Raw genomic sequence first — 14,116 nt, 5'->3', positions numbered from 1 at the left:
AAAATGCTCAGTCCCTATTGCAAAACGTAGAATTCTTTGATGAAAGAGAAATATCAGCATGCAAAACAAAGCTCATGGAACACCATCAAAATTGTCGGCCAATAAATCCTGCTACCCTGAAGACGTTCCAAGCAACTTCTTGACACGGTCAGAAAGACTCTGGCAAATGCCAATAGCTGCCACTGCAAACTGTGTAGCACAACCTGCCAGGGAGAAAAATATCTTAAGGAGAGATTTCAGCTTCTTATCTGCTGGATGATTGAAGCCCTGCACATGATCTACAGGACATGTTAAAGACTTATTCAGGGATTTAACAGCTGCATCCACTACAGGCATACCCCATTTTGTAAACTTTTCTTCCATGGGATACAAAAAGGAAAACCTTTGTTGGCAGAAAAAAAAACCCTGACTGGGTGATCCCAGTCAGCATACATAATCTGTTCCATGACAGGATGTACTGGAAAGGCCTGAACATTCTGCGGAGCCCAGAGCCCAAACAGGAATATGTAACCTCAGAGGTTTCTACTGGAGGTAGCCTGAAACCAGAGAGTACCAAATCAGTGAGGTCTTGCACCATTAACCTCTGATTGAGATGCAGAAACCGCCTGCTTCACGTCAGGCTGGGACCCCTCCAATAGAGATTCTAATGCCTGACCCTCCTCCAGTTCCTCATCCTCAAGTTCCACCCATTCCTGCTCCAGAATTGGTGGCTCTAGTAACAGGGACCTCTCCCGCTTCTTAGCATCTTGTGAAATAGAGGCAATCATCCCTGCGATCGTATCCTCTAACTCTGCTAAGGCTGAAGTAAGATCGTCTTTAGTTTTATACACTCATGCAGAAGTAGTAGCCACAATGCCAGACAACCGCAGTGGCTCAGGTTGCCCAGTAGCCTCTGGCCTTCAGGAAAGGATATTGCTGCAGAACTCTGACTAGGCTCCTCAGGACCCGACGATGGTGCATTAGTGACCCTTCCTGCCATACCAACCCCACTTGGCTTTCTGGAAGACATTACTTCACAAACTGCTTTACCCTGTGTACCAAGAAACAGCAACATAGGGATCAATACGGCTATGCACGTAGTGTGATAGACAAACACACACTGACTGCTACTCCCTGGGCGCCCAAAGGCAGCCTTCTAAATGACTGGCCTACTGTCCCCACCAACGGAAGTACTCACATGCCAGTCACCGAACAGATTGCTCTGTGCATTGTCCAGCAGCAGCCCAGCAATAAGTGTCCAGGATGCCGAATAAACAGGCAATTTCCGTTTCCAGCCTCTACTGTGCATACATACGCATGCTCCTCATATGCACGCGCACCCCTGCCCATGGACACCCTGCGGCCAGCGGTCGGCTGCACTACCAGATAATCTGCCTTCAAAAAACAACACAGACAGACATAATACCAGGTTAACAGCGAGCACCAACCCCCCCAAGCGGAACAGTGGCCTATTGCAGCAGAAATACACCTAGTTTCCCTCCGAAACCACAAACTGATTTTAGGAAAGTACAGAGGCCGCTTACCAGTCCAACAGCAGGCCCTGACTTTCTGTACCAATCTTCACCCATCACGGTGGGCTTTGTCATAGGACTCAGTTATCTATTAAATCGGGCCACTGCCTCAGACCTGTACAGCACCCTACCGGAAAAACGCCTTGGTCAGTTTCTACTGCACAGGGTTCTGTTACACAGGGTCCAGTGCCGTAATGCTGCATTAAAGGCAAAAACCCAGAGAATGCTACTCTTTATCCAGCAAGGCGCGGGTACCATCCATCTTGGCTATGCAGCTTTCCGAATGGATCCAATTAAAGTCCATGCTTCCCCAGGGAACCTATCTAGACCTTAGGTATGCTCCTTGGAGCACAAGCAACACTTTCAGTGACCATCTACCTTAGAGACACTGGCGGAAAAAAAAAATTGAAGTACTTCCTGTGTAGGAGGGGTTATAAAGGGGAGGGCTTCCTCTGATTGGTCAGCCAGTGCCCATTCACCTATAGGTGGCATATAACCCACATAGCCATAGTCATTATGCTTGACATGACTTACTTGGATACTTGTACCCGTTTCTAGTAACATAAATGAGTCTCCTGACACATTTCCCTCATTCTGACTTCGTATTTGTAAAAGAAAATGTTGCCTTTTTGTTCATTTTTCAAAATCAGATGACCAAAGAGCCAAAAAGGGCAGGGATTCCTAAAGTACTGTATTCTCTTACACTAAGTTATGCTAGCTCCCTGTGCTGCAAACCCCCTATGTGTCTGTGTGCGTGTGTGTATATATATTATTATAGGTGAAACTCGAAAAATTAGAATATCGTGCAAAAGTTAATTTATTTCAGTAAAGGTAAAACTAATATATGAGATAGACTCATTACATGCAAAACAAGATAGTTCAAGCCGTGATTTGTCATAACTGTGATGATTATGGCTTACAGCTCATGAAAACCCCAAATCCACAATCAGAATCCTCAGAAAATTAGATTATTACATGCAATCAATAAAACAAGGATTGTACATAGAACAATATCGGACCTCTGAAAAGTATAAGCATGCATATGTACTCAGTACTTGGTTTGGGCCCCTTTTGCAGCAATTATTTATTTCAGGTACTTATATAGCGCCATCAATTTACGCAGCGCTTTACATATATATTGTACATTCACATCAGTCCCTAACCCTCAAGGGGTGTAAAATCTAAGGTCCCTAACTTACATTCATACATACACATACTAGGGCAGATTTAGACAGGATCCAATTAACCTACCAGCATGTCTTTGGAGTGTCGGAGGAAACTGGAGTACCCGGAGGAAACCCACGCAGGCACCGGGAGAACATGCAAACTCCAGGCAGGTGGTGCCGTGGTTGGGATTCAAACCAGCAACCCTAGTACTGCCAGACGGAAGTGCTAACCATTTACCCACAATTACTGCCTCAATGCGGCGTGGCATGGAAGCCATCAGCCTGTGGCACTGCTGAGGTGTTCTGGAAGACCAGGATGCTTCAATAGTGGCATTCAGCTCTTCTGCATTGTTCAGTCTCATCTTTCTCTTGGCAATGCCCCATAGATTCTCTATGGGGTTCAGGTCAGACGAGTTTGCAGGCCAATCACGCACAGTAATCCCACGGTCACTGAACCACATTTTGGTGCTTTTGGCAGTGTGGGCAGGTGCCAAGTCCTGCTGGAAAATGAAGTCAGCATCCCCATAAAGCTCATCTGTGGAACAAAGGATGAAGTGCTCCAAAATCTCCAGGTAGACGGCTGCGTTGACACTGGACTTAATGAAGCACAGTGGATCAACACCAGCAGATGACATGGCTCCCCAAATCAACAGACTGTGGAAACTTTACACTGGACTTCAAGCATCTTGCAGTGTGTGCCTCTCCATTCTTCCTCCATACTCTGGGTCCTTGGTTTCCAAATGAGAAGCAAAAGTTGCTCTCATCACAAAAGAGGACTTTGGACCACTGAGCAACAGACCAGGTCTGTTTTTCTTTAGCCCAGGTAAGACGCTTCTGACGTTGTTTGTTGTTCAGGAGCGGCTTGACAAGAGGAATACGACATTTGAAGCCCATGTCCAGGATCCGTCCGTGTGTGGTTGCTCTTGATGCACTGACTCCAGCCTCAATCCACTCCTTGTGAAAGTACCCAACACTTTTGAATTACCTTTTCCTGACAATCCTCTCCAGGCTGCGGTCATCCCTGCTGCTTGTGCACCTTTTTCTTCTATTAATGTGCTTTGATACAGCACTTTGGGAACATCCAACTTCTTTTCCATTTACCTTTTGAGGATTTCCCTCCTTATGGAGGGTGTCAATGATGGTTTTCTGCACAACTGTCAGGTCAGCAGTCTATCCCACGATTGTGATTCCTACTGAACCAGACTGAGAGACCATTTAAAGGCTCACGAACCCTTTCCAGGTGTTATGGCTTAATTAGCTGATTAGAGTGGGACACTTTGAGCCTAGAATATTGCACCTTTTCACAATATTCTAATTTTCTGAGATTGTGGATTTGGGGTTTTCATGAGCTGTAAGCCATAATCATTACAATTATGACAAATCACGGCTTGAACTATCTTGCTTTGCATGTAATGAATCTCATATAATAGTTTCACCTTTTAAGTTGCATTACTGAAATAAATGAACTTTTGCACGATATTCTAATTTTTCGAGTTTCACCTGTACATGATTTCTATAGTGTCAACAGTTTACACAGAGCTTTACAATAGGGGGACAGTACACTTGCAATACAGTTAAACACTGAAGAAATAGATAGGAGGGCCCTGCTCATGGAGCTTACAATCTAAAGATAGATAGATATACATATACACACACGCACACTATATTGCCAAAAGTATTGGGACACCTGCCTTTACACGCACATGAACTTTAATGGCATCCCAGTCTTAGTTCAGAGGGTTCAATACTGAATTGGCCCATCCTTGGCAGCTATAACAGCTTCAACTCTTCTGGGAAGGCTGTCCACAAGGTTTGGGAGTATGTCTATGGGAATGTTTGACCATTCTTCCAGAAGCGCATTTGTAAGGTCAGGCACTGATGTCGGACTTGAAGTGCTGGGCTCACAGTCTTCACTCTAATTTATCACAAGTGTTCTATCGGGTTGAGGTCAGGACTCTGTGCAGGCCAGTCAAGTTTCTCCACCCCAAACTTGCTCATCCATGTCTTTATGGACCTTGCTTTGTGCACTGGTGAGTAGTCATGTTGGAACAGGAAGGTGCCATCCCCAAACAGTTTCCACAAAGGTGGGAGCATGAAACTATCCAAAATGTTTTGGTCTGCTGACGCCTTATCTTCACTGGAACTTAGGCGCCTAACCTAACCCCTGAAAAATAACCACACACCATAATCCCCCCTCCACCGAACTTTACACCTGACACAATCCAGTCAGGCAAGTACCATTCCCCTGGTAACCGCCAAACCAAGACACATCCACTGGATTGCCAGACAGTGATGTGTGATTCGTCAATCCACAGAACACATCTCCAAAGCTCTGGAGTCCAGTGGCGGCATAATTTACACCAATGCATCTGACGCTTTGCATTGCACTTGGTGATGCAAGGCTTGGATGCAGCTACTCAGCAATGGAAACCCATTCCATGAAGCTCTCTACACACTGTTGTTGTGCTAATCTGAAGGAAACACGAAGTTTGGATGTCTTAAGATATTGGCTGTAGACAGCTGGCGTCTTCTGTGCACTGTGCGCTTCAATATGCGTTGACCCTGCTCTGTCACTTTATGTGTCCTACCACTTCATGTTTGTAGAAGCAGTCTGCATGCTTAGGTGCTTGATTTTATACACCTGTCAGGCTCTGCCCAACGGGATCTCTAGTGGTCCACAGCACGGGGTTTCCCAGGACACGGAGTCTAAGTCCCAGTCTGCCTTTTCACCAGAGCCCCTGATGGTGGGGATGGACTGGAAGCAGGTCGCGCCCCTGGGCACCCCCGGCGGTGGTAGAGGGGTCCCGCTGAGGGTGTGTGCCCAGGATGAGCCTGCTGTGAAGGGGATGACAGGTCCCGATCCGAGCGGGATGGATGGATGACTGCTAGGAGTGAGCGAGGTCAGACTAGCCGGGTCGGTAACAGTGGGGACAGGTGCGGTACCAAGCAGCAGGCAAAGAGTAGTCAGGTCACACGCCGGGTTCAGTAACAGAGGGTCCAAAATAACAGAAACTACAGGCAGAAGAATGGTCAGGGACGAGCCGGGGTCAGAGCAGGAGAGGGTCAGCATAAATCAGAAAAGGCAGAGTTTGGCAACAAGGAAACGTACTACAGGAACAAGACCTTGCGGCAATTTGGAGATGCACAGGGCAGGTTTAAATAGACCGCCCTGTTCTCCCATTGGTGCGGCCGCGATCACTAGTGCGCATGCGCTGCCGCGATCGCCGAGGACTCTGTGCTCGCCGGCTCGGACGGATCGGCAATCTGCGCATGCACGCACCGCCGAGCGCCCGGGATCCCTGACAACACCTGTGATCATGGAGGTGATTGGAATACCTGAATCCAAGGATTTGGAGCGGTGTCCCAGTGCTTTTGGCAACAGTGTAAATACAAACACATATATGCTGTATATGTAACATACAATTAGTAGTGTGCAGATCTTTATTGCTAATTATACTGTATGTGTCCTTTGCCACTCTAAAACAAATGAACAGCTGACACATGTAGACATTTCAGAAATGCTTACCTTTTTATTACTGTCAGAATATGACCCAGCTTTCCCTCTTTCCTTCTTAGTACTTGCAGAAAATGTGGCTTTTTTGCTAGTTTCTTTTTCAGAACCAGATGACGAAAGAGCCCGCTTTACTGGTTTAGTTGGCTTTTTTTCACTACAGATGCTGTCACTATCACTGTCCGCAGAGTTTCCCTTTTCAGCTTTTTCTTTTTTTTTCCTCTCCTCTTCTTCCCTTTCTTCCTCCCTTAACCTACGCAACTGCTCCTCTTGCTCCCTTCGACGACGTTCTTCAAGATCTCGCCGCCTTTCTTCATCTCTCTTCTTCCACTCACTTATGCGATCTGGTGAACTATCACTAAAAGAAATATAAATCCAGTTAACACTGTATCGCTGTGCTAGTTATTTTTTTACATTGTTTCACCATCTAGCAAATTCATACTGACACTCATTTAGTTTGTTTTATAAGGGATCAGTGTCCTTGTTTGTCATTTTTTCATCTGAGAAGGTAGACTTTTTCCAGAAACAGAAAAACATTTCAGAAATGCCATCCAGCAGCACCTTCTCAGACCATTTTTGGAGGTTTTAACTGAAAGTATATTTTCATAAATGTTGAAATATGTATGCAAGAAACATTACTTTTAAATATGGATGTACCGTATTTTTCGCTCCATAAGACACACTTTTTTCTCCCCAAAAAAGGGGGGAAAATGTCAGTGCGTCTTATGGAGCGAATATGGAGTGGCCGGTCCGGTATTTCCGCCGCCGCCACCATGTCAGAATACCGGGCCGGCTGCTCAGCTCTTCTCTTCTCTGCAGCAGGACCTTACCTGTTCCTCAGTCCAGTGCTGTACAGTCTTCCCGCGCCGACATCTTTAGTGTGGGCACCCGGCTATGACAGCCGGGTGCCCACTGCGCATGCACGAGAAGCACTGCGCTGAGTGGTCTGGCGTCTTCCAGGGCACATGACAGGTCCCAGAAGACGCCGGGCCATTCACAAAGTGCAGCGCTTCTCACGCATGTGCATTGGGCACCCGGCTGTCATAGCCGGTGTCACGATCGCACAGTCGCCGCCAACAACATGCGACAATCGCACGACTGCCACTAACAGTAATACGTCACGCCCACGGCGTCAGACCCCAGACCTTCTCACCAAACTCGTGACCGAAGGACAGGCCGATCTAAAACCGCGGTGTGACGCATGTAACAAGGCCCCACCCAGCTGCACCCTGCACAGCGATTGTCCAGCTAATGGGCTACAATCGGTGCCTGCAGCCTGAATGCGCTTGTTACTGGGTCAGGTTAATTACGCCACTAACCCTTCACACTGCCACCACCGTCTTGAAATGTACAGAGAAGACGGACTCTGTCAGAAATACACTATAATGATTGAAAAGTCACCTGTCCAATATGGTCAATTGAGCAGGGAGTAAACAAACACAGTAGTGTCTCTTCAAAAGGCAGGAATTCGTGAATTGCCGGTAAGCGCTTAAAAACAGTTTAACACTTTCAGAAAGAAAGATTTATAACTACAAGAGTCAAACCGGTGCAATAAAATATTTACAAAGAGATGTCACAAATATATATATATATATATATATAGATATAGATATAGAGAGAGAGAGAGAGAGAGAGAGAGAGAGAGAGAGAGAGAGAGAGAGAGAGAGAGAGAGACAGACACAGCAAAGAGATAATTAGGAAGGAAATTACAGGGTTAAGTTACTTGCCCTTAGCCTGGGTTTGCAGATCCAAGTTGCAGAGCAGGATGATTCTTTAGCTCCTCCTTCGATGTTAGCTGGGAGATCTGTGTACAAAACTAGCTCTCAGACTTGCTGTCCTGTTTCTTTTTAAAATCCCCCCGGCAAGGCAGGGCGGCTCTGCGTCTGCCCAATACAATATGTTGGCCAGGATGTCAGTGGACTCTCAGTTAAAACTAACAGCTTCATAATCCATGACATGAAACATACAGTTGACCTGAGGAATGTTCAATTCTCTTTTAAGTCCGGGAGAGAAGCTATTATCTGTTTTATGATGGGTGAAAAAGGTTACACTTACACAAACGGCTGGTACCAAACTAGAAATGCCTGGCCTGTGTTGACCCACACCATCTGTCAGGAGAGAAAGTTTGCCTCTCAGGAAGGGAGGGGGGTAGGGAATGAGGGCTGAGGAATGCTTCCACTAATAGAAAAGGAAAAGGGGAGCTCCGCGTCCAACTCTGATGAGCAAGTTTGCTACACCTCCCCCTCAAGTGGTTGCCAGGAAGGGAGCTACAAGTTCTCTCCTGACGCAACCGACTTCTGCTGGCTCGACCTGCTGTGATAAGCCATCTGCGTTGCCATGGGTACTGCCCTTCTTATGCTGTATGGTGAAATCGTATTGCTGGAGAGTTAGTAGTTTGCCATTCTCCCCAGCAACACGATTTAGCCAGCTCAGGGGATTGTGATCAGTGATCACGGTGAAGTGCCGCCCATAAAGGTATGTTTGTAATTTCCGGAGCGCCCACACGATCGCCAGGCACTCTCTCGATCGTGGCGTATGCTACCTCCCTCGGGGAGCAGCTTCCGGCTCAGGTAGAGGATGGGATGTTCCTCTCCTGAACCATCAACCTGGCTCAGTACGACACCCAATCCATATGCAGAGGCACCCGTCTGCACTAGGAAACGGCGGGTGAAGTCTGGAGCCTGTAGCACAGGGGCGCTGGCCAGCGCCTCCTTCAAGGCCTGGAAGGCCTTCTCACAATCGGGTGTCCACGACACCACCTTGGGCAGTTTCTTCTTGGTCAGGTCAGTCAAGGGTTTCGCCAGGCTACTATAGTTACCTACAAACTTCCGATAGTAGCCAGCTGTCCCCAGGAATGACATGACCGGCTTCTTGGTTTGTGGGGTAGGCCAGGCCAGGATGGCCTCCACCTTCCCTGTTACAGGCCTCAGGGTGTCTCCTCCTACCTGGTGTCCCAAATACTGGACATCTGTCACGCCTGACACTTGCTGGGTTTGACTGTCAGATTGGCTTGTCCAGAACTTGTGACAGATGCACCAAATGTTCTTCCCAGGTGAGACTGAACACGGCGATGTCGTCCAGGTAGGCTACTGGGCACTGTTCCAGCCCCTCCAACAGGTCGTTCATGACCCTCTGGAAGGTAGCTGGGGCATTCTTCATCCCAAAGGGCATGACCGTGAATTCGAACAAGCCGAATGGGGTGATGAAGACCGACTTTTCCCGGGCCTCGGGCGCTAGAGGAAATTGCCAGTACCCCCTGCTCAGATCCATGATTGTGAGACAGCGGGCTGCCGCCAGCCTATCCAACAATTCATCGATCCGGGGCATGGGGTAGGCATCTGCAGTGGTGATGGCGTTCAGCTTCCGATAGTCCACACAGAACCTGGTCGTCCGGTCTTTTTTAGGGACCAGGACTACAGGGGACGCCCAGGCGCTGTGGGACTTCTGAATCACCCCCAACTGCAGCATTTCCTCCACCTCCCTTTTCATATCCGCCAGCACCTCTAACGAGACGCGATAGGCGGATTGTCTAATAGGAGGATGGGCCCCTGTGTCTACTTTGTGGGTAGCGAGGCGAGTTCTCCCAGGCTTCCCAGTGAACCTACCCCCATATACTGCCAGCACTCTCTCCAGCCCAGGGACCTGGGTGGGGATAAGAAGGGGGTTGATCAGGAGGGCTGACTCCCCTTCCCTAGTGTCGGCGAGTAGGTCTAGGAGGGGGTCAGCCTCCTCGGTCTCTTGTTGAATGCAGACTGGCATGACGTAGGCCGTTCTACGTTCGTGGAGGGCCTTGATCATATTAACATGGAAGGTCTTCAGCCGTCTGCTCCCTTCGCCCAACCTAACCAGATAGGTCACATTGTTCAGGCGCTGGGTGATGGAGTACGGGCCTTCCCAGGCAGCCTGCAGTTTGTTCTGCCGCAAGGGTAGCAGAACATACACCTGCTGCCCAATGTTGTATGTCCGCTCCCTGGCATTACGGTCATACCAACGTTTCTGCCTGCTCTGGGCCTGGGCCATGTTTTCTCGTACCATCCCCACCAGCACCTCCATTTTATCCCAGAACCTGAGCACGTAATCCACCACGGAGACCTCAGGGTCCGCAATCTTGCCCTCCCAGGTCTCCCGGATTAGGTCCAGAGGCCCTCTCACCCTCTACCCGTACAGAAGTTCAAAGGGTGAAAACCCGGTGGACTCCTGAGGCACCTCTCTGTAAGCGAATAGCAGATGAGGCAGGTATCGTTCCCAGTCCTTGCCCTGGGACTCCACAAAGGTGCGCAACATTTGTTTTAATGTGCCATTGAAACGTTCGCACAAGCCATTCGTTTATGGGTGGTAAGGACTGGCCATGATGTGCGTCATCTGTATCTTCTGACAGAGAGCTTGCATTAGGTCGGACACAAACTTGGGCCCTTGATCACTAATAAGCTCGGCCGGAAACCCCACTCTGGTGAAGATTCCCAGCAGAGCATCCGCAACCTTCTCCGACCGGAGGGAGAAGAGAGCCACAGCTTCCGGATACCGGGTGGCATAGTCGACCACGGTCAAGATATAACGTTTGCCTGAGCTGCTAGGGATGGCTAGAGGCCCCACGATGTCTACCGCCATCCTCTTTAAAGGCTCGTCAATCACGGGCAAAGGTTGTAATGGGGCCCTGTGCACCTCTCCTGCCTTCCCAACTCGCTGACAGGTAACACAGGACCGACAGTAATCCGCTATGCCCGCTAACATAGTGGGCCAAAAGAATTTATGGATCAATCGGGCTTGCGTCTTAGTGATCCCTAGGTGTCCGGCCAGAGGAATCTCATGAGCCACCTTAAGCAGCTGCCCCCGACAGGGATGAGGCACGACAAGCTGTCTACCAATGTCAGCCCCCCTTCCCTCAGTGGGCAGCCCCTCCCTATACAGTCTGCCTTGCTCCCAGTAGACCTTTTGTTTAGCATTCTCCGCAGGGGGGCAATTAGCCAGATTCCTGAGCTGCTCCAGGGTCTGGTCTGTCAGTAGGGCAGCCTCAAATGTGGAACTACAGGTCCCAGCCAGCGGTCCTGTAGCAAACAATGACAGCTTCTGAGACTCACTGGAGGCAGAGTCCACGGGGTCAGAACAAGGGGAGGGGTCAGAACAAGGGGAGGGGTCAGGGACGTCCTCCTGCTGTTCTGAGACCCAAGTCTGTGCCTCAGCTACCCTTACCGCACTGCTGCGGGTGACCACTAAGGTTAAGGATGCCTCATTAGTATCATCATAACCATCAACATTGCTGACCTTGTCCTTACAAGTATCAACAGTTACTTGTCTACTGTCCATGTCACCTGAGTTCGTTACCTCCCCCAACAAGGGGATTTCTACTCCCTCTCCAGCTAATGGAGAATCTTGCCACCCCGCTCCCTTCCCAGCCCCCTCCCTCTGTCCATCCACAGGCTGCCCAGACATTATCCCAATATCTGCACACAGTACCTTGGTAGGTCCCGAGAGTTCCAGGGGGGCATCCGGAGAGTCCTTAGCAGGGGCACAATAGGAGATAAGGGTGCCCAGATCGGCCCCCAATAGGACAGCTGTGGGAATTTCATCAGAGACTTCTACCTCCCTCATCCCCCTCCCTGCACCCCAGCCGAACACATATGCCCGGGGTATGCGGGAACGGGTTCCCCCCACTCCGGTGAGGGTCAGGAACTTCTCTGGGATTATGTCTGTGTCCTCTATCACCTCGGGTCGGACTAAGGTGACTTCAGCTCCAGTGTCACGGAAACCTGTTACGGTCCGATTGCCGACGATGACCGGCTGTAGGTTGGTGCTGGGTCCCCGAGGTTTCCCACTGACCAGCAGCACAGAGGAAGAGTTGCGGGCTGGCTGGCCCGATGATGTCTTCTTCTTCTGCTCAGGACACTGGGTCCTGAGGTGACCGGCTTTCCCACAGGTGAAACATCTGCGGGTGTCAGGCAGGAATGGCTTGGCTCCAAGCGCTGCAGGGTTGGGCGCAGGTGAGGCTTGTCTCACCGAAGTAGGAGAGGTTGCTAGGGACGATTTCCCCCCTTTCCAGCTGTTTGGAGGAGCCTTGCGAGGTTCAGGCACTCGCGTGTGGACGAAGGTATCTGCCAGGTCTGCTACAGCTTTAGTAGATGCTGGCTCCCTCTCCAGGACAAACTGTCTGACGTCTGCTGGGCAAATGTGCAAGAGTTGATCTCGGATCATGAGATCCTCCAAAGCTTCATAGGAATCAGCTTTCAGTCCCTTAGTCCACAGTCGGAATGTGGTGCGTAAGCGACTTGCCACATCCGTGTAAGAGTCCCCAGGTCGCCTTCTGCATGGACCTGAACCGCTTGCGGTACACTTCCGGGGTCATCTGGTACTTCCGGATAATGGCATCTTTTAAAAGTTTATAATCATCATCTTGCCCCTCTGGCAATTCAACAAATGCGTCCAGGGCCTTGCCTCGTAGCCCTGGTGTCAGGTACCGAACCCATTGAGCTTGGGGCACATGGTACTGACGGCATGTTTTTTTTTTTAAAGGACAGTAAGTAGGTGTCAATGTCACTGTCCTTTTCCATCACAGGAAACTTGGCTGCGCCCACGGAAAGAGTGGCGTCCCTGTGATCTAGGGACCCGAGGTTCTGACCCGGTCGCGGCTGGAGCCTTGCCATCTCCATCTCGTGCCGACGATCAGCTTCCCTCTGCACCGCCTCTCTCTCGGCCTGGCGTTCCTCTCTGTCAGCCGCTGCTTGGCGTTCAAGGAACTGCAAGTATGCCATAGGATCCATCTCCATAACACGTTTCAGGGCTTCCTGCAGAGAAGAGTCTCTACTGGTTACCGGCACCACGGTGCTAGCGCGCTCAGGCGGTGGTGTGATGCTAACATTTGGTGATCTTCCAGTGTCAGTCTCTGTATGCCCATCCTGTGAGGCCGTCTCTGAGCCACTGGCAATGTGGGTAACGGGAACCCCTCCATGTTCAAGTTCCCCCGAGTTCGGATTTGCTCGGATATACTCCACTAGATCACTAATCAAATCTTCACGAGTTTTGCGACCGACGTCCAATCCTCGTGAGGCACATTCAGCTTTCAAATCACCTTTGCTCATTTTCTCGTAATCTGCTTCACCAGGCATAATTGCAAGCAAAGATAGAAGAGAAAAGTAGGAAAAGGAAGGACTGTTGTCTCTATATATATATATACACACACACACATATAAACTAAAATATGCACCACTTGTTTCTAAGGACTGTTTACACAGAGGTTACAATCCTTCAGTGTAGAGCCAATTTTTAACACTGCACTGAAGCTCTTAATGCAATTATCCCAGGTACGTTGCCAACAATATGTCACGATCGCACAGTTGCCGCCACCAACATGCAACAATCGCACGACCGCGACTAACAGTAATACGTCACGCCCACGGCATCAGACCCCAGACCTTCTCACCAAACTTGTGACCGAAGGACCGGCCGATCTAAAACCCAGCTGCACCCTGCACAGCGATTGTCCAGCTAATGGGCTACAATCGGTACCTGCAGCCTGAATGCGCTTGTTACTGGGTCAAGTTAATTACGCCACTAACCCTTCACACTGCCACCACTGTCTTGAAATGTACAGAGAAGACGGACTCTGTCAGAAATACACTATAATGATTGAAAAGTCACCTGTCCAATATGGTCAATTGGGCAGGGAGTAAACAAACACAGTAGCGTCTCTTCAAAAGGCAGGAATTTGTGAATTGCCGGTAAGCGCTTAAAAACAGTTTAACACTTTCAGAAAGAAAGATTTATTACTAAAAGAGTCAAACAGGTGCAATAAAATATTTACAAGTAGATGTCACAAAAATATATATATGTATATAAAGACACAGCAAAGAGATAATTAGGAAGGAAATTACAGGGTTAAGTTACTTGCACTTAGCCTGGGTTTGCAGATCTCCCAGCTAACATCGAAGGAGGAG

The 14,116-nt window shown here is 49.2% G+C and overlaps 1 protein-coding gene across 1 annotated transcript in view; it reads right to left on the bottom strand.

Moving 5' to 3' along the window:
• Positions 1-14,116, bottom strand: part of LOC149437502 (uncharacterized) — a gene marked incomplete at its 3' end in the record, with an annotated part of 161,850 nt that overhangs the window by 58,457 nt on the left and 89,277 nt on the right. The window contains exon 8 of the mRNA XM_089660889.1: positions 6,204-6,546. Coding sequence (XP_089517015.1) covers positions 6,204-6,546 — 343 coding nt within the window. The remainder of the gene's footprint in view (positions 1-6,203; positions 6,547-14,116) is intronic.

This window comes from Staurois parvus, unplaced genomic scaffold (assembly GCF_062004578.1).
Source record: "Staurois parvus isolate SC_StPar_1 unplaced genomic scaffold, SC_StPar_1.0 ptg001285l, whole genome shotgun sequence".
NCBI classification, from domain to species: Eukaryota; Metazoa; Chordata; class Amphibia; order Anura; family Ranidae; genus Staurois; species Staurois parvus.
The sequence above is the reverse complement of the archived record's forward strand: the minus strand, read 5'-3'. Positions and strand labels throughout refer to the sequence as shown.